This window comes from Ranitomeya variabilis, chromosome 2 (genome assembly GCF_051348905.1).
Source record: "Ranitomeya variabilis isolate aRanVar5 chromosome 2, aRanVar5.hap1, whole genome shotgun sequence".
In the NCBI taxonomy this organism is placed as follows: Eukaryota; Metazoa; Chordata; class Amphibia; order Anura; family Dendrobatidae; genus Ranitomeya; species Ranitomeya variabilis.
In genome coordinates, this window is record NC_135233.1 from 165558248 (window position 1) to 165579327 (window position 21080).

The window sequence follows — 21080 nt, forward strand, 5'->3', positions numbered from 1 at the left end:
AGAGAAATCTAGGGGATAGTGCAATGCCAAAGATTTCACTTCTTACATTACATGAGTGATGTATTAGAAATTCTACAATACCATACTTATAATGTAATGCATCTCATAGTCTTCCATATAGTATAATGCACCCCCACAGTCCTCCATATAGTATAATGCAGAGCCCATAGTTATCCATATAATATTATGCACCTCCATATATAATACACAGTCCATAGTCATCCATGTAGTATAATACACAGCCCATAGTCCTTATAATATAATGCACAGCCCATATTACTCCATATAGTGTAATGTACCTCCAAATATAATACACGGCCCATAGTCATTCATGTAGTTTAATGCACAGCCCATAGTTGTCAATGTTGCATAATGCACAGCCCATAGACATACATGTAGTTTAATGCACAGCCCCTAGTCAGCTAACTGAAGAAAACCCTTATAACATATAACTTTTATTAAGTTCAATAAAAAATTATTTTTATATACCCACCGTAGTGGTGAAAAGTGCAACGTGTAAAAAAGAAGGATAGATGCTTGCATTGGGCTAAAAAAGAGATCAGGACATATGCTGGTATGATGTATACCTAGCCATATGTACTTCTGTAAGAATGCAGTGATATATGAGTTAACACCTGCTATTTCTTTTTACGCATCACCTAAAGTAAGTCAAACACTTCATCAAGCTAGTGGAAGGCAACTCTTAGCCCTAAAACACAATGCCCCATCATTCGATATACCTAAGTGACTAGGGTACCCAAAATTTACTATGAAAAGACAAATAAATAATTAGGTCATTGCTTAACAGTGTCTAAGATAATTGTGCTTTAAGTAATAGCCAATCAGACTAAGCCGATATGAGGAAGGAGGTGTACTGGCCCTGCATGCCACCCCTGCTGTACACCTACCTATTTGCGGAGGTTGGCACCTTAAGAATGTGTGAGATTGCTCCCCTGCTCGTGCATCGACTGCCTCTCTGCTCCTTTTAAGAGCCCTATTGCAGATGCATAGTAAGAAACAGAGGGCCAGTTGGCCTGTATATGCTGCTGGTAGTGTCCTAAGCCACAAATGGGAGTATCAGGTGTTGTAGACAAAAAAAATCTCATAGATTAGGTAGGATATGCATAAAGGTGGCAGAGCATAAGAGTAGACACACTTTCATGCACATCGTATGAGCCGTGAGTGCACAGAAAAAACAGCACAACTATTAGACATAGAACACTGGTAAGGGCTAATCCCAGGCATTGAAACACAAAGGACAAGATGCATTGATGAACGATCTGCTATTAGATACTAGTATGAGCACTAAACACATCAACAGTAGGCATATACAATATGCATGAATCAATTGGCCCAAACAAATGCTGATGTCAGGGATACTTGATCACAATTTATTGCTTATCTGTTTTGATGTGGTGCTCCAGGTGAAAAAAGTGATGCCAAATTCAACCTCAATGCGTTTCCCCCATGCTGGGTTCGATCCTTCTTTATACGTTGCACTTTTCACCACTGTGGTGGGTATATAAAAACTATTTTTTATTGAACTTAAGAAAAAGTTATATTTTTATAAGGGTTTTCTTCTTTTAGCCGTTTATTCTTACCCTTCTATATATCCATGTATGTAAGACAACCCCTAGTCATCCATGTAGTATAAGGCACAACCCATAGTCCTCTATATAGTATAATTCACAGCCCATAGTCGTCCATGTAGTATAATAGATTTCCCTATAGATTGTAAGCTTGCAAGCAGGGCCCGAACTCCTTCTCTAACTGTTGAAATGTGTTACATTGTATTTGTTTTTATTGCCTGTACATGAACCTGCACAATTGTAAAGTGCTGCGGAATATGTTAATATTTGGAATTGACAGTCCTCAGTGGTTGATACCTTTGAATGGCTAACTGAAAAGATGGTAACAAATTGCAAGCTTTCGAGACTACTCAGGTCTATTTATCAGGCAAAGACTAATACAACATCTGAAGAATCACATATTTATGCACAACACAGCACAGAACTGTCCCATAATGACAGTTCTGCATTTTTTTTTTAATTATTGAAACCAGATTGTGACTTTTTTTTATAATCTGTATTTCTGATTGCAGATTATTGTATTCTGTTTTCTGTACATTTATGGAAGCTGTCGGTGGATATCGGTCTGCGCTCGGACCATAGTGCATGGACGGGCCGCGGGTCTCCTGACTAGAACTCAGTAGCCTCACAGCATGTATGAGGATGTGGGCCGGGAGATCGGCGCCCAGTCTGTGCACTGCAGTGTGAGTGCAGACCAATTTCCCAAATAAAGGTGTTTCCCAATCATATATACCCACTTTTTATTTTTCCATCAATATAGCCATGTGAGGGCTTGTTTATTGCAGCCTGAGTTGTGTTTTTGAATGACATGATTGGTTTTACCAAATAGTGTACTGGAAAATGGGAAAAAAATTCAAAGTGCGGTGAAATTGCAAAGAAAATGGAATTCTACAAATGTTTTTGGTCGTTTTTTTGATTATCATGTTCCCCAAATGCTAAAACTGACCTGCCGTTATGATTTTCCAGGTCATTACGAGTTCGTAGATACCTATAACATGTATAGGTTCTTTTTTATTTATGTGGTGAAAAAAAAATCCAAAGTTTGCCAAAAGAGAAAAAAAAAGTTGCCCTTTTCTGAGACCTGTAACGTTTTCCATTTTTTTGTAATCTGGACCTGGGTGACGGCTTATGTTTTGCACCCCGACGTTTGTATTGATACCATCTTGGTGTAGATGTGATCTTTTTATCGCCCATTATTGCATTTCATAGCAATTTTACAGTGACCAAAACAAGTAATTCTGCCGTTTTTGATTTTTTCTTCTCAAAAACTCACTTCAGCAGCCTCCCCTTCTCCTCGCTCACTTCAGCAGCCTCCCCTCTCCTCGCTCACTTCAGCAGCCTCCCCTCTCCTCGCTCACTTCAGCAGCCTCCCCTCTCCTCGCTCACTTCAGCAGCCTCCCCTCTCCTCACTCACTTCAGCAGCCTCCCCTCTCCTAGCTCACTTTAGCAGCCTCCCCTCTCCTCGCTCACTTCAGCAGCCTCCCCTCTCCTCGCTTCAGCAGCCTCCCATCTCCTTTCTCCAGCAGCCTCCCATCTCCTCTCTTCAGCAGCCTCCCATCTCCTCCCTTCAGCAGCCTCCCATTTCCTCTCTTCAGCAGCCTCCCATCTCCTCCCTTCAGCAGCCTCCCATCTCCTCCCTTCAGCAGCCTCCCATCTCCTCCCTTCAGCAGCCTCCCATCTCCTCTCTTCAGCAGCCTCCCATCTCCTCCCTTCAGCAGCCTCCCATCTCCTCTGTTCAGCAGCCTCCCATCTTCTCCCTTCAGCAGCCTCCCATCTCCTCCGTTCAGCAGCCTCCCATCTCCTCCCTTCAGCAGCCTCCCATCTCCTCTCTTCAGCAGCCTCCCATCTCCTCCCTTCAGCAGCCTCCCATTTCCTCTCTTCAGCAGCCTCCCATCTCCTCCCTTCAGCAGCCTCACATCTCCTCACTCACTTCAGCAGATTCCCATCTCCTCACTCGCTTCAGCAGATTCCCATCTCCTCACTTACCTCACTCCCCTCTGCAGCCTCCTCCGAGTCCTCACACACTGCCCACCTCCTCTGCCTGCTCGCCGACAACTTCAGTGTCTCCTGTCTCCCACAAACATAACTAACAGCAAATCAGGAACACCAGAAGACTTGCTTGTCTGAGCATCTCCATCACAATTTGGCCCTTGTGAAAGTTGCTCAGATCTCAACACGTGACAACCTAAACTAAACCTTCTCAAATTGAGGGCTACTTCAAAACACATACCGTATAAAATCTGCTAACAAAACTTGACACAAGACCCCCAGAGTAGGCCAATGCTTTAAAAATATCAATTATATTTGATACAAAACAAACAGGGCAAAGCTGTAGAATTAATGGCGCTACATAAGCGAATAAAATAAATGTCATCAAACACTATGTTCACACAAAAGGGAGACAGGCCTCTATGGACAAATACAGTATGTTATTAGTTTAACTCTGATGTAGGTCTGGGGCACAGTGATGTACTGGGATATCCTTATTAATTTACATTGCTGAAATAGTAACAATGTCCTACAGTATATAGATAGATGTATAGTATACAAAATATACCTTATGCAGTAGTATAATGAAGGGCGCATATAAAAAATATACAGCATATAAGAGTGGAGAGAAAATAGTATACAGAAGAGCACATATACAACATATGCAGCATATAATCGTGGCTAGGCAGTAGTGTAATGAAGGGCACATACCATATACAAAATGCACTGTATTTAAAGGGAACCTGTCACCCCCAAAATCGAAGGTGAGCTAAGCCCACTGGCATCAGGGTCTTATCTACAGCATTCTGTAATGCTGTAGATAAGCCCCCGATGTATCCTGAAAGATGAAAAAAAGAGGTTAGATTATACTCACCCAGGGGCGGTTCTGGTTCGTTTCGGGTCCGATGGGCATTGCGGTCTAGTTCGGGGCCTCCTATCTTCATCAGATGACGTCCTCTTCTTGTCTTCTTCACAATGCGGCTCCGGCGCAGGTGTACTTTGCCCTGTTGAGGGCAGAGCAGAGTACTGCAGTGCACAGGCGCCGGGAAAGGTCAGAGAGGCCAGGGCAGACAAAGTACGCCTGCGCCGGAGCCGCAGCGTGAAGACTAGAAGAGAACGTCATCTGATGAAGATAGGAGGCCCCAGAGCGACGCCCATCGGACCCAAAACGAACTGGGACCGCCCCTGGGTGAGTATAATCTAACCTCTTTCTCATCTTTCAGGTTACATCAGGGGCTTATCTACAGCATTACAGAATGCTGAAGATAAGCCCCTGATGCCGGTGGGCTTAGCTCACCTTCAATTTTGGGGGTGACAGGTTCCCTTTAACTTCACGACCTTGGAGTTTTCTAGTTTTGCACTTCCGTTTTTTGCTCCCCCTCTTCCCAGAGCCATAACTATTTTTAATTTTCAGTCAATACGATATACAAAAAAGGTTACACTCTATTATGCTAAAGCATGTCAATGTGGAATATGTTAAATTTGAATAGCAATATGTCTTTGGAGTAAAATATGAGATGCTTAGCATAAAATTTGGCCAAATATTATCTGCCTATCAACCATCATCAAGGTGGTCTCAGTCTGATGGGTCCCTGATCTGTGTGAATACCTCTCTAAGGCTGGTTTCACACGTCATGATATTTCCTGTACCGGAGATATCAGTGTCCAAGTGTCCGTCTGTATACTATGTGCGGCACACGTGTGGCAACCGTGTGCTGCCCGTGTGCCGCATCAGTACCACACGGACGGCCGCCTGGGAGGCAGCAATACTGTAAGCGCTGTTCCTCTGCATGTGGTGCTGAAGCTGGCTGTCACCCCTTCTCCCCTGCTCTGCCGACAGCATCTTGAGCAGGAGAGAATGGATGAAAGAAAAACCTGATGCGCCAATTCTGGAACTTTGCCTGGTTCTTCCCACTTGCCCTGTAGTGGTGGCAAGTGGGGTAATGAGGGGTTAATGTCACCTTCCTATTGTAAGGTGACATGAACCTAAACTGTCTTAACTGACATAGTAAGGTCACAAGGTTCAGGACAACTATTGTGTCCACATCAGGGTGCGAGTGTCAGTCCTATATATGGTCTCTCTTGGGCAGCATGTGTGCGGTACTCACGGTCACATCGTGTATGGCATCTGGTACTCTCTGGCTGTCACTGGACACACACCGCATGTCCCGCTCTCCCTGGTCCCCACTATTGGCGGTGGGCGATGCTGGTCTTCTTGGCTCTGGTACTTCCGGCCGGAGCACTACTCTCTATGACTGCTGCGACACCCGGCTCGGCACTGCTCTGGGTGCACGGCTCTGCTCTGCATGGCTCTGCTCTGCTGGCACGGCTCTGCTCTGCACGGCTCTCTCTGCTCTGCTGGCACAGTTCTGCTCTGCACGGCTCTCTCCGCAGGCAACGGGGGCTCCTTCTATACTGCCCGTCGCCAAGTCAGTCCTCTCAGGTCGGGGAATCAGAGTGCGCTGCTCACCACTCTGCTCCCTGCGCTGCCCTCTGTACTGCTCTGTGAAGCCGCTAGACTGCTATGCTTTGCACACTTTCCTCCTCTTCTACTCCTCCGCTGTGTGCGCTTTTTTTTTTCTCCTCGCCCTCCTGGGACAGCAGGAAGCTCCGTCTCGCTCAGGCTTCCCTCAAACAGCAGGGGAAGGTCCGCCCCACTCAGACTTCCCCCGGGAACAGAGGATGCAGCCTTTTTAGTTCCGGACCCAGCATGCAGGTACCCGCGATCTCGTCGACCTCCTTACACACAGTAACGCCCCCTGTTCCCTGGGTGGGGGAAGGGGACAGGGGAAGGGCTATCTTAGGAGATAACGCAAGGACGGAGGCCCCGGCATCTTCGCCATCTGAAGTATCCTGGAGATAGGGAGAGCTAGGGTGCCCTCTAGTGTTAGGGCCAGGAAAGGAGCCCCTGGTCCCAGGTCACTTGATAGCTGTGTCGTGACCCCCACATGGAAGGCAGGGACATGACCTATGATGTATATACGTCATAGGTTGTGAAGGGGTTAACACTAGAAGAAACTTTTATTTTTAATATTTTGCCTCGTTGTTGCGGACAGATTAGCAATGAAAGAGTTGATACTTATGAGCTAACTTTTGTTAAGTCGAAGTCAAGTCACGCCAACAGCACTCATTGAAGGGCCAGTGCTGACTCCAATGATGGTGAATACCTGCTGTGTTGGAAAAAAAACATTAAAATATCAAAGTTATGTTGTATGCTGACTAGACAATATAGACTAGGATGGAAAAAAGCTTCCATAGGCTATGTTCACATGTTGCATTTGTGCAGTGTTTATTTTTTGATGCAAATTTAATGCTGCACTTTACAGTACCAGACAAGTCTGACATTTCAGAAATCTCATGCACACATTGTTTTTTTTGCCTGACTGATTTTGCAAACTGCTGCGTTTTTGCAAACTGCAGCATGTCACTTCTTTTAGCCTTTTTTTTGTGTATTTGAAGCACTTTTTCACCTATAGGAAAAAATGGGTAGTGCAAAAACGCAGCAAAAAACACAGGTATCAGTTTTTGCTGCAAAAAAATCTAAGGAACTAAATCATGCTTTTTTGAGGGCCACTAAACTAACATGCACAAGAGACAACAGAAATGCAGCAATAAAATTCAGCAAAGCCTGCTTTTTCTAAGAAGTTTATTTACTGCCAATAAACCAGGTTTTGCCTGCAGGAAAAAAATGAAAAAATGCATGTGAACATAGCCTTACAATGTAATTGTAAGATCTAACAAGTCAATAGAAGAAGATACGACCAAAAGGCGCTCTAACTCTATTAGAAGATATCCTCTACTCTACACTCTTCTAGTAGAGACAGATCCGTACACTTGTCCATTTTCCCTACTTCCAACACATCATTTTCAAGAACTGACTGCTCACTCGCTGCCTTACATGACCAGTATATTTATACATACATCGTCGATGACATCTTCACTGTATACAACAGGGAAACCTTCACAAATCCTCAGTAGCCTGTTCGGTATGTGTCAATGTTTCTTTTTTCTGTAGTCAGTTGAAATTTTCAATACTAAGGGATCCTAGAAGAGCAATGTATCAATGAAGGTGGAGTTTCTTTTAGTATGATATATGTCAATGTATGGCATTGCATGACGTGTGTATTGGAGATGCGGTACTTCTAGAGATTTTTGGTGCTTAGATAGGGTGCAACCACATAAATTTTCAAAATAGAGCAGAATCCGGCATTCTTGTAAGCATTAGACAAGGCAATTGTGTTGTCATGTACACAGTGTGTAATCAGGTGACAATTTGGCCTACTTGTCCTTCATCAGAAATGCGTGACTATGTGTTAGATGCTCACCAGTATCCGCAAGTTGCTATAACTGTGGTGGTCCTGAGTCCCACCTGGCAATTGCCTGCAGGCACAGGAACTTGTGGATACTTGTCAGCATCTTGTACAGTCACGTACTTGTGGTGAATGTCACTGTATAATACATGACAACACCATTACTTTTTCTTTATCCATCCATGAGTGCCGGATTATTCTCTATTTTTGCATGAGCTCTCATTAGCAGAAAGTTGTACAGTATGATTATTATCTGATAATACTGCAATATTTTCATCCAATTGCTTATATCCATTTCCCTAGCTTGCAATAAATGCCAAGCATCTTCTCTGTATTAATAGGGTGCATTCACACTGATGTCATTACTGTACTGACAAATAACCTCAGACTGTAGCATGGTACTCAGTGGATGCAGAACTTCTTGTTTGTCACCATTTGTGGACATCATTGTCTTCTTATATAATCTCTGTACAAAACCTTTTTTGTTGCGCCTAATAACTATCATCTTTGCTCTCAGCATGAGTAGGATACTGGTATCTGACCTTTCAGTGTGAAAGGCTTCATTCATTTCTTCTGGAAATATCACCCAGATCCTTCTGTTTGTTATCTACAGTGGGCATTTGGTATCACAATGTGGGAAATTGCAACCAGAGGGATGACGCCATATCCAGGAGTCCAGAACCATGAAATCTATGACTACTTACTTGAGGGACACAGGCTTAAGCAACCAGCAGACTGTTTGGATGAATTGTAAGTACAACCACCAGAAGCAAACACTGTATGAAGAAATGAGGTTGTTTGTCTATAAAGCTGTGTGCACACAGTGCATTTTTTAGGTGTTTTCGCGGCACGTAAATGGGCCAAAACGCTATGAAATCCTGATGCAAGCTAATTCAATGACAATGCTGAAGTGTTGTGCACATAATTAGTAAATTTCCTTTGAGTATCTGTAGTGCATTTTTTTTCAGCAGCATGTCAATTCTTTCTGTGTTTCTGCAGCATTTTTCACCTATTGACTTCAATTGAGTCAGTCAAATGCGCAGAAAAAAAACGCAGGTATAAAAATGCTTGCGGATTTGCTGAGTCTTTGTTTACATTTTTACGGGCTTCCTATCGCGTTTCCCATCTGTGTGACAGCGTGGGACACACCGGTGCAGTAGTTCTTATCGGCGGTAATGCTACCGCCAGTAAGACCATTGGTCAGAGCGCTGCAGGATCATACTGTCAGATGTCAGCATGACATCGGGAGAGTGACTGCTGTACCCAGCCGCCGGCGATACGCTGACAGGAGGTAATCGCTCCTGCAGTGTATCACTGAGCTGCCGTGAGAGAGTTCACCAAAGATCATCAGCTGATCGGCTCCAGTGCTCTCACTTATGGCACCGCTGCGTGAGAACTTTCTCACAATGACAAAAAACTGACTAACACTTCCAAGCTAATGTGAGCAGGTGCATACTAGGAGCAGCTTTTTTTTTTTTTAATATCTTTAGTTAGCTCAAAAAAAGCCTTCATTGCTGTACAAAACCAAATGCAAAAACCATACAAAAACGCACCAAAAACACGTGTTTATGCCGCAGCGTTTTTCATGCCAAGAGATACAGAATCCTTGCAGAAATTTCTGCAAGCAAATACTCAACCTTAGGTATCCATGGTTACAACCACTGATAAAGTGATAGCTAGTTATCTAATTGTTAGTGATCATAACTAGACATGAGCAAACATTGTCGGACCCCTCCTTATTCGGCTCGCTAATGGAGCTTACCGAATAGCTGCAGCGAGAACCCGGATACCTGGAGCGCTCCCGATAATCTGCTGTTCGGCACCACAGCTGTATGTGTCGCAGCTGTGTCACTGTAACAACAAACAGGCTCTCCATGTACAGTATGTTGTGACTGTCACACAGCCACGACACATGCAGCTGCGGAGCCGAACAGCAGATTATCGGGAGTGCTCGAGCTATCCGGGTTCTCGCTGCAGCTATTCGGTAAGCTCCATTAGCAAGCCAAATAAGGAGGGATCCGACGACATTCGCTCAGGTGTAGTCGTAACTATTTATTCCTGCACATGAGGAAAGAGACATAGTGAATAAAAAAAACAATACTAAATTTCTAATTGGTGGTATTTGCTAATAATATTATTATTATTATTGTTATTATTACACCTACTACATATTGAGATAGGATCTTGGAGATGGGAATATCCCTTTAATTTTCCCTCTGCACTAAAAGCCTTAGTATTTTCTCTTTGCCTCTCTCTGCTCCTGACTTACTTCAGCTCCCCGGCCACTCATCATAGGCGTCTATCAGAAGCAAGTATAATTTAAGCCTTCACTGAAGAAAGATCTGTAGACAGATTTGAGCAGCTTTTGAGAGTGAACGATCAGTGCAAGAGAAAGCAAATGACCGACAATTGATGAAAGAAGCATTTTCTCTAATAAGCTATATTACAAAATTTATTTGCTTGTTCAGGACTTTGTTTGCTTCAGTTTAATTACTCATTCTCTTTCCCTTTATCCACAATTTTCCCATCTCTTAGTTAAACTATATAATTGTGTACCATGACCCTGCTGTCGCCTCACCACCACCGGAGCTGCCACAACCCTGCAACCTACTCTCTCCTTCCCCATTATCATGTAGACTGTAAGCCCGCAAGGGCAGAGTCATCTCCCTCTGGTACTATATAATCACACACTTATGTCCAATAGTGTTCACACCCGTATCATGTTGGGTGGAGTACCCCTTTAAATACTGAATCTCTATCACAAAATGTGTTACCAAAATGAATTAATTACTAGTAACACAGGGTACTATTTAAAAACAATAATTTTTATTGATATTACAATATAAAAGAGTATGTACAAAAGATGCAAAGTTATAAAAAGGAGGACACAATGCCATGGGGTGCCACGAAGCACTAGCTTATTCTAAGAATATAGCAGCCCAACATAAGCTAATGATTGCAGGCACAAAAAAGGGGGTATTAAAGATGCCAGACACAAATGTAAATTGCTTATGATTAAGCTGAAAAAACCACAGTGATAGTGTTTAAGCCTATGTAATGAATGGTTGTTGTAACAACATACCATATGTAGGCAACCTAAGTATGCACAATGCTGTAATACGTTGAAGTGCTACTGAACTGGCAAGTGAAACGAGTAAACTGCATCCAAAATAGGGCATACAATACCTGTGTGTGCACTTGGATGTCCCTGGCGTCCCTCTGCCCCAACGCGCGTTTCGCACTGCTTCTTCGGGAAGAAGTCTGTCATTGTTAGTTTGTTGCCAAATTCAGGTTGTTTTCACTGATGGCTACATTGCATTATTCAACTCAGTAAAATAAATTGCATCAATTTTCATTTCAAATTAATCTACAATTGTACAGTGTAAAAAGTGTTTGTCTTACTCCACCTTTAGGTATGAATTGATGTACCTCTGCTGGAGAGCTGACCCAGCTGATAGACCTACATTCACTGAACTAAAATTTAAGCTGGAGAAGTTTCTCCAAGAACTCCCTCCTGCAATGAACAAAGAAGATGTTATTTACATCAACACCAGTTTGCCTGAGGACAGTGAACTTTTCACACAAGATCCAGAGATCAGTGACATATCCATAGATGTGGATTCCAAGTATGTACAAATCACTCCCTCCAGATCTGACACAACTATGGTCACTGTGGAGGTCCATGGCAGTAATTTGGATGAACAGAGGTATATCTTGAACAGCGCATCTGAAGAGTTGGCAGGTGAATCTGAACAAGCTTGTGCTCCACTTCTACATGACAGTATGCCACATAACAAAGTGCCATGGTGTGAAAGCAACACTCTTTTGGATGGCAATTCATTGACTGAAGAACTTCTCTATGCTGATGACTCAGCAGAGGACTCCGAAATAGCAGTATAGAGATCCAAACTAATTTAATACATGTTCTTTCAAGTTAAAATGAATGTCAGATCGATTTCCTCCATTCCCAAACTATTTATATGGTCACATTGCAGTCTAAAAAAGATAATGTCACCCTTACTTGCCTAATCTGTTTTTCCCTGACTCAAAAGAAAAAATAAAAATAAAATAAAAATCAGAATTTTAACTCGTAAGCAAATGAAGTTTAAATGCTCTGGGTGTGTCAAAGCACTTCCTAAGGCCGGAGTCACACTACAGTGAGATACGGCCGAGTCTCGCAGGCTAAAACCAAGCTCTGGCACCGGCACTCCGGAGTGGAGCGTACGGCTCCATGTATTGCTATGCGGCCGCACGCTCCGCTCTGGAGTGCCGGTGCCAGAGTTTGGTTTTAACCTGCGAGACTCGGCCGTATCTCGCTGTGTGTGATCCCGGCCTAAGCCTTTGCTTCCCTGGCTCTGTTCTCTGCCAAGTCCCACTTTCCTCTGCCTGCCTGACAACTTAGTGACCCTGTAGTTAAGCCAGTGAGCGATCAGTCATGCAATGCAGAGGGAGGTGGAGCTTCCTTTGGTATAGGGCTGGGGAGCCAGAGCCTTGGGAAGTGCTTTGACACACACTGAGCACTTAAGCCTCATTTGCATATTAATTAAAAAGCCAGGTGTGGATGACTTTAGTTTTCAAAGAGAAACATGCAAATGAAACAACCAAATAAACCGTTAGGGAGTTGGATTGTTTTGACAGATTCCCGTTAAATGTTTTGATAAAGATGCGTAACCAGTATTGCCTTTATTTTTTTTGTTAGCTTACTATTTGGGATGCATTATTTGGCATTGAATCAATGTAAATACCATGCAGTATTCTGTACAGAGATATTAGCTGACTGATTATATACAGTGCCTTGCGAAAGTATTCGCCCCCTTGGAACTTTTCAACCTTTTCCCACATATCATGCTTCAAACATAAAGATACCAAATGTAAATTTTCGGTGAAGAATCAACAACAAGTGGAACACAATTGTGAAGTTGAACGAAATTTATTGGTTATTTAAATTTTTTATGGAAATTCAAAAACTGAAAAGTACTGTAGGGCGTGCAATATTATTCAGGCCCTTTAACTTAATACTTTGTTGTGCCACCTTTTGCTGTGATTACAGCTGCAAGTTGCTTGGGGTATGTCTCGATCAGTTTTGTACACCGAGAGACTGAAATTCTTGCCCATTCTTCCTTGGCAAACAGCTTGAGCTCAGTGAGGTTTGATGGAGATCGTTTGTGAACAGCAGTTTTCAGCTCTTTCCACAAATTCTCGATTGGATTGAGGTCTGGACTTTGACTTGGCCATTCTAACACCTGGATATGTTTATTTGTGAACCATTCCATAGTAGATTTTGCTTTATGTTTGGGATCATTGTCTTGTTGGAAGACAAATCTCCGTCCCAGTCTCAGGTCTTTTGCAGACTCCAACAGGTTCTCTTCAAGAATGGTCCCGTATTTGGCTCCATCCATCTTCCCATCAATTTTAACCATCTTCCCTGTCTCTGCTTAAGAAAAGCAGGCCCAAACCATAATGCTGCCACCACCATGTTTGACAATGGGGATGGTGTGTTCAGGGTGATGAGCTGTGTTGCCTTTACGCCAAACATATCATTTGGCATTGTTACCAAAAAGTTCAATTTTGGTTTCATCTGACCAGAGCACCTTCTTCCACATGTTTGGTGTGTCTCCCAGGTAGCTTGTTGCAAACTTTAAGCAACACTTTTTATGGATATCTTTGAGAAATGGCTTTCTTCTTGCCACTCTTCCATAAAGGCCAGATTTGTGCAGTGTACGACTGATTGTTGTCCTATGGACAGACTGTCCCACCTCAGCTATAGATCTCTGCAGTTCATCCAGAGTGATCATTTTGTATCCAAATCCGGCTTTAAACTTCTCCACAACAGTAACACGGACCTGCCTGTTGTGTTCCTTGGTCTTCATGATGCTCTCTGTGCTTCAAACAGAACCCTGAGACTATCACAGAGCAGGTGCATTTATATGGAGACTTGATTACACACAGGTGGATTATATTTATCATCATTAGGCATTTAGAACAACATTGGATCATTCAGAGATCCACAATGAACTTCTGGAGTGAGTTTGCTGCACTGAAAGTAAAGGACCGAATAATATTGCACACCCCACTTTTCAGTTTTTGAATTTCCCAAAAAATGTAAACTAACCAATAAATTTCGTTCAACTTCACAATTGTGTTCCACTTGTTGTTGATTCTTCGCCCAAAATTTACATTTGGTATCTTTGTTTGAAGCATGATATGTGGGAAAAGGTTGAAAAGTTCCAGGGAGCAGAATACTTTCACAAGGCACTGTATATATAGATAGATAGATAGATAGATAGATAGATAGATAGATAGATAGATAGATAGATAGATAGATAGATAGATAGATAGATAGATAGATCTATACATTTCTATTGATGCAGGAAATGGTGTAAATATTCAGCATTTAATTATGATTTTTAGTGACTCAAGGATTCAGAATTGTGCCTTCGTTAGTTCTTGTATGGATTGTGTTTCAATAGACACATACTAAAAATACTTTCTACCTCCCCTTCATGTATTTACATTTTTTTTTGCAATTTTATATTGATGACCTGGTATGCAGAATAAATGGGTAGCGACATTCAGCTCTGCCCTATTCACATGATTAAAGGGTGTGCCTAATATACACCCGAGTGTGTGTGTGTGTTATTAGATACTGTACCTCATTCAAGTGAACAGGGCCAGACACAGAGACAGAGAAAAGAAAGGACCCTTCCACTCCATTTTGCTGATCATTAGTGGTCCTTGTGATGGATACTGATCACACATTAGTGGCCTCCTCTAAGGATACACTATCAATGAGAAATCCCTTATATTATAGCAATCCTGTTCCTCTTGCTCCTGAAATGTTATTTTTAGTATTTTTAAACTCCTTCCAAAGAAATGTTATGTTTACTGACAACAAGTATAAGAAATGTATATAATGTATATTATTTGAATATGTAATTCAACATATAGGTGGTATAAATTAGCAGAATTATCACACAGCATGAACCACTTTGATAAACTTGGTACATTTCAAGACTGTCTAGTCTAAATTTGCACAGTATAAGGCTACTTTCACACTAGCGTCGTGCACTGCACGTCGCTATGCGTCGTCTTGAAGAAAAAAGGCATCCTGCAAAAGTGCTTGCAGGATGCGTTTTTTCTCCATTGACTTGCATTAGCGACGCAGTGCGACGTATTGCCACACTTCGCAACCGTCGTGCGACGGTTGCGTCGTGTTGTGTGGACCGTCGCCACCAAAAAACGTTGCATATAACGTTTATTGGTGCGTCGTCTGCAGCATTTCCGACCGCGCATTTGCGGCCGGCACTCCGCCCCCGCCTTCCCGCACCTCACAATGGGGCAGCGGATGCGTTGAAAAACAGCATCCGCTGCCCCCATTGTGCGGCGCTTCCACACTATGCGTCGGTGCGCTGCAACGTCACATTGCGACGTGCAGTGCACGACGCTAATGTGAAAGTAGCCTAAGAAGTAATCAGTTGTTATAAATATGCCCCTATATAATAAATATACCGTACCCTAAAAGGATTGTCCACTACTTGGATAAACCCTTGTCAATCTCTGTATTTTCCCCAACTAAATTAATATTAGCTATACTCACCTCCAGATCACTGTTCCAGCAGTGTCTGTACAGGCTTTTCCAGAGCTTGCGTGACATTATTTGTGTCATGCAATCCCTGCATGGGGCTCGTGTGACATAACAGCATTACACAAGCCCTAAGAGATCAGCACCAACATTGTTGGAATGCCGACCACACCGGAGTACAGCTGTTACTATTTTACATGGGAGAAATATAGTGATTGAGAAGAGGTAGTCCGAGTAGTGGACAAGCCCTTTTTACTGCAGAAAAAGCCATAATCTGTGAACTGCATCAAGAATTATGTTAGCATATACTAGGAGGTGTGTTAGTATCTTGTACTCTCTTATATAAGCAATATTTATACAATCCAAGGAGAACTGCTTAAATGGGCCACAGTGGCACTTTTGACCAAAGGAAAAAACTACCAAGGTAATCCCAGACAATGAATTCAATGTATATCATTAACTGCTTCTGGACCAGCCATAGACTTTAAAAGTCCGGGTGGTTAAAAGTTCACTGCATAGTAGACTAGCTACATGCAATTGTGTAGTTGCGGAAGTGGGGATCTGGCTGGCTTGAGAGCTGAATAAGATCTGTTTATGCAGTATTAGGAAGCACTGACAGTGCTTCCTCCTCCATACATGGCGCTCATGTGATCATCATGTGAATTGAGGGAGCAGGAGCTTTTGGGTCATAGGAAACATCCAGAAGGCTGCATTTTCCCTGTAACTGGAGCAAATGAACCAGCCCCTGTTGTAAGGGAAATATGATGAAAAAAATTAAATATTGACCTTATGGGGGACATAATGTGTAAAATAAATTAATACATACAAAATATGAGGTAAAAAATAAATTAAGATATCCAGCGACAGTTTTAGACAAAGTGGGGCCCTGGGCAAAAGTTTAAAGTGGGACCCCAAATGCTCACATATTGCACCATCACACCGAAACATTTTGGTTGTATTTACATGCACTGAGTTGAGGCTTTTGAACGAATGTGATCGACAATATAGAAGTCGTTCTACACTTGTCTCCTGGCCTCTTTACATCGGCTGAGGAAGAATGATGGGCACACAACGATCACTAGTAGACTAGTATCACCATACAGTATCATGTTATCAGCAGAATATCTACAGTTTTCACCAGACGAAGTGCTGCTGAGAACAATGATTTTTGTTCCTGCATAAACAATTCAATCACTCAATTAATAGGCAGCATTTTGCTTGTTTAGTTTAATACACCCCATAGTCCTCCACATAGTATAATACATCTCATAGTCCTCCATATTGTATAATGTGCATCATAGTTCTTTATATAGTAAAATGTGCCCCATATCCCTCCATATAGTATAATGCACTCCCCATAGTCCTCCATATAATATAATACGCCCCATAGTCCTCCACATAGTATAATGCACCCCATAGCCCTCCATATTGTATAATGCATTCCCTATAGTCCTCCACATAGTATAATATACCCCATAGTCCTCCACATAGTATAATGCACCCCATAGTTCTCCATATTGTATAATGCACACCCCCATAGTCCTCCATAAAGTCTAATGTGCCCCATATCTCTCCATATATTTTAATACACTCCCCATAGTCCTTCATATAGTATAATACACTCCCCATAGTCCAATACACTGCCCATATTGCTCCATATAGAATAGTACGCTACCTATAGTATAATGCACTCCCTGTAGTATAATTCACTCTTGATAGTCCTCCATATAGTATAATGCATCCTATAGTCTTCCACATTGTATAATGCACCCCCATAGTCCTCCATATAGTATAATGCACTCTTTATAGTATAATGCATCCCATAGTCCTTCATATAGTATAATACATTTCCCATAGTCCTCGATACAGTATAATGCAGGTCCCATATAGTACATATATTATAATGCACTCCCCATGGTCATTGACAGAGTATAATGCAGCCCCCATATAATATAATGCAGCCCCATATAGTACATATAGTATTATGCAACCCATAGTCTCAAAAGAGTATAATGCGGTCCCCTCATAGAGTATAATGCATCTCTCATAGAATAATGCTGCCCCCCTCAGAGTGTAATACAGCCCCCTTCATAGAGTATAATGCAACCCCCATAGAGTATAATGCAGCCCCTCAGAGTATAATGCAGCTACCTCATGAAGTATAATGCAGCCCCAATAGAATATAATGCAGCCCCCTCATGAAGTATAATGCAGCTCCCTCATGAAGTATAATGCTGCCCCAACAGAGTATAATGCAGCTCCCTCATGAAGTATAATGCAGCCCCCCTACACACATAGTATAATGCAGCCTCCCCAAACACACACAGTATAATGTAGCCACACACGCACACTGTAATGCAGCCCCACAGTCCAACAGCATTACACACAGTATAACATACACACTATAATGCAGGTCCACAGTATTCTAAAAAAAAATTCAATACTTACGTGTCTCATCAACTCCACTGCTGGCACAGCATGGCGCATGATGAAGTGACGTCATTGCGTGCCCGCTGAGTCAGAGGCAGAGTGGGAGTGATGGGAGAGGGAGCGTCATCTGACACTCTTTCGTCCATCATTGCTTTCAATTGTATTGGCATCTATGATGCCGATTAGTTGAATGCACAATTTACTCACAGGCCCCATAGCGGCCACTGGCATGGGCCCCTAGGGGAGTGGGAGCCCTAGGCAGCTGCCTAGTCTGCCTGGCCCTAACGCCAGCCCTTCCAATGTCAGTATAAAAAAGAGAGAATGTTTCATGTGACATAAAAATGAAGCTCCATGTATTGCAAAAGAAAAATGCAAACATTTCTAGAGTATCTCTACTGGAACATTTTACAGCTCTTTAAACTTCCCGTATGAAAAACGGAAATGTGACTGGTGAAGAATATGGGTAAATGGCCTGGTATAGAATCTTAACCTTAACTGTCATTTCTAAAGGGCCAACAATTTTCTAAAGATTGAAGTTGTGACATAATGGAGTGGTGTCTGTACATACACAATTGTCGAGTTTCGTTTTAATCAGTCAGTGAAAATATTGGCGCTACATCTACTGTATAGTTCTCCTTTCCATAGAAATATGTGGCATTCTCTACAGACAATGACTATTGTAAATCTGTAAATGTAACATCTATCCTTTTCATTTTATGTTTGTTCTGTAGGTAATAAATATATGTGTGTGCTTATACTATGGAAGCATATCTCACCAAATGAATAAAAATATGTTTGGCGCATACACTAGTTTACAGTGAGTCAGTAAAAAGGTGTCCATCTCCAGGTGCAGCATCTACCTGTAAAATAGAAATTAGCACTGTACTTTTCTATTAATCTTGTTTAAATAAATCATATTTTTCCTAATTCTTTGCAAATGTTTGTCTTTTGTTCATGTTTTTTAAAATCAACAATACATTTGTGTAACAAAAATCATTTGCTTTGCTTCGCGTTATGCAGAGCTCATAAATATAGAGGGCGACCTGACAGTAGGTTTACTGTCCTCTAGAGATAATTTCTGCTGATTAAAACTGTGATTTTATAAAAAAAAAAAAAAAAAACTACAGCAAGGAGCACAGTAAATGACACATTGAAGAAATCAGGGTCTTTGCCTCTACATCATGCTGCTCACAAATTACACAGCAAAAACCTTCTGACATTACTTTTAAAGGGGAACCTGTCAGTAGAATCTACCCTCCTAAGCAGTCTATGATCATGTTGGTGATGAGAACAGAGTTCCTGTAGGTAGGGTGTCCGCGATTAGTAGGAAATCAACTAGATTTGGCACTATTATGATGTTTTTCCACCACAGAATTGCCATAATTTCTGCAATTATCTTGACAAAAAAATCTGAATGGAGGAGGACATACCAAAGGGGAGGCATCTGAACTGATGATGTTGAAATTCTGAGCTGAATGTTCTTGCAAATCTTAAATGTTTCTGACAAGATAGGTGCATTGGAACATGCTAATATTCGTCTTCTAGATCTAACGTGCACGTGAATTTTGATTTATCAAATGTATAGTTGTTTTAAAGGATTCCATCTTGAATCTTTTGTAGGATCTGTTTGGATGTTTTAGGCTTATAATCAGTCATAATTCGCCATTGGGCTTCTTTATGAGAAATAATGTGGAATAATGGCCTATGTAGGACTGAGGGACTAGATATCTGTGGTGTTGTCAGCTGAAATTTTGTTGGAGGAAACTGTGAAATCTGTATTTTGTATTCTTCTTTTATGATTTGAAGGATCCATTAACTCTGAGTTATAATTCACCACGCCTGATGAAAATGAAGCAGTCTGTCTCTTCCTCTTCTGGCATCATTGTCTTCTCGTATTAGGTGTTGGATTGTATATGAAGTAACTTCAGTAATAGCAGAGATTCCAGGATGTCTTCTAGATGTTTTAATCTTGAGGCAGTCTTCTAACTGGTTGATCCAGATGTGTATTGATCTAGCGACTGAAGTAGCTGCTATACTTGTTTAACTATGCCGAGAAGGTTTCCCATCTTTCAAGCAGTCTGTCTGCTTTTCTATCCATCAGATCTTTAAAATAAGAGGAGTCTCCAAAGGGAATTGAGTTTTTTTTATCACCTTTGTGACTTTTGGTACTACAGTAGATCCAAATTTGTACATCTTCTTGGTCACACAGCATGGCTTCTTATTTTAGAGTTTGCAGGAATGACCCTGTTTCTTCTTTGAGCAAAAATTTCGTATTGTAGTGTCTGGAATTGTAGTGCTCCAGAAAGTCCTCATCGTGTTTCTCACTGCATACACTAAATCTGTATTTTTTCTTTTTCTCTTCTGGAACTGAGGGCGTAACAAATTCTCCATCTGTAGATCATCCCCTGAGTAGTGTGAGACCTCAATCTCCTCCTATGAACTAGAGTCTAAATCCAATTGGGGTAATTTATTCCTAGGAGCTGAAGGAGTAGCCCGAGAAAGAAACCACCGGAGACTAGACGGAGGTGGACATGACTTGGGGATGGGTGGACCGAGAACTCCTGCAGCTTTTGTTTGTATTGCAGTGTAGATTTTAAACAAGAGTGTTGTTGCTTTAACCCCTTAGTGACAGAGCCAATTTGGTACTTAATGACCGAGCCAATTTTTACAATTCTGACCAGTGTCACTTTATGAGGTTATAACTCTGGAACGCTTTATCGGATCCCGCTGATTCTGAGATTGTTTTTTCGTGACATGTTGTACTTCAAGTTAGTGGTAACATTTCTTCGATATTACTTGCGATTATTTATGAAAAAAATGGAAATATGGCGAAAATTTTTAAAATTTTGCAATTTTCAAACTTTGTATTTTTATGCCCTTAAATCAGAGAGATATGTCACAAAAAATAGTTAATAAATAACATTTCTCACATGTCTACTTTACATCAGCACAATTTTGGAAACAATTTTTTTTTTTGTTAGGGAGTTATAAGGGTTAAAAGTTGACCAGCAATTTCTCATTTTTACAACACCATGTTTTTTTTAGGGACCACATCACCTTTGAAGTGATTTTGAGGGGTCTATATGATAGAAAATAACCAAGTGTGACACCATTCTAAAAACTGCACCCCTCAAGCTGCTCAAAACCACATTCAAGAAGTTTATTAACCCTTTACGTACT

The 21080-nt window shown here is 41.7% G+C and overlaps 1 protein-coding gene across 3 annotated transcripts in view; it reads left to right on the plus strand.

Annotated features, from left to right (window-relative positions):
- Positions 1-11933, plus strand: part of MERTK (MER proto-oncogene, tyrosine kinase) — a 215669-nt gene extending 203736 nt beyond the window's left edge. For 2 of the 3 annotated variants that reach the window (XM_077283143.1, XM_077283142.1), the window contains exons 18-19: positions 8502-8638; positions 11302-11933. In XM_077283143.1, coding sequence (XP_077139258.1) covers positions 8502-8638; positions 11302-11788 — 624 coding nt within the window. In that variant the 3' untranslated portion in view covers positions 11789-11933. Of the gene's footprint in view, positions 1-2867; positions 3106-8501; positions 8639-11301 lie in introns of those variants that run through there. The other variant, XM_077283145.1, reaches the window with a different exon arrangement.
- Positions 11934-21080: the final 9147 nt, after the last annotated feature.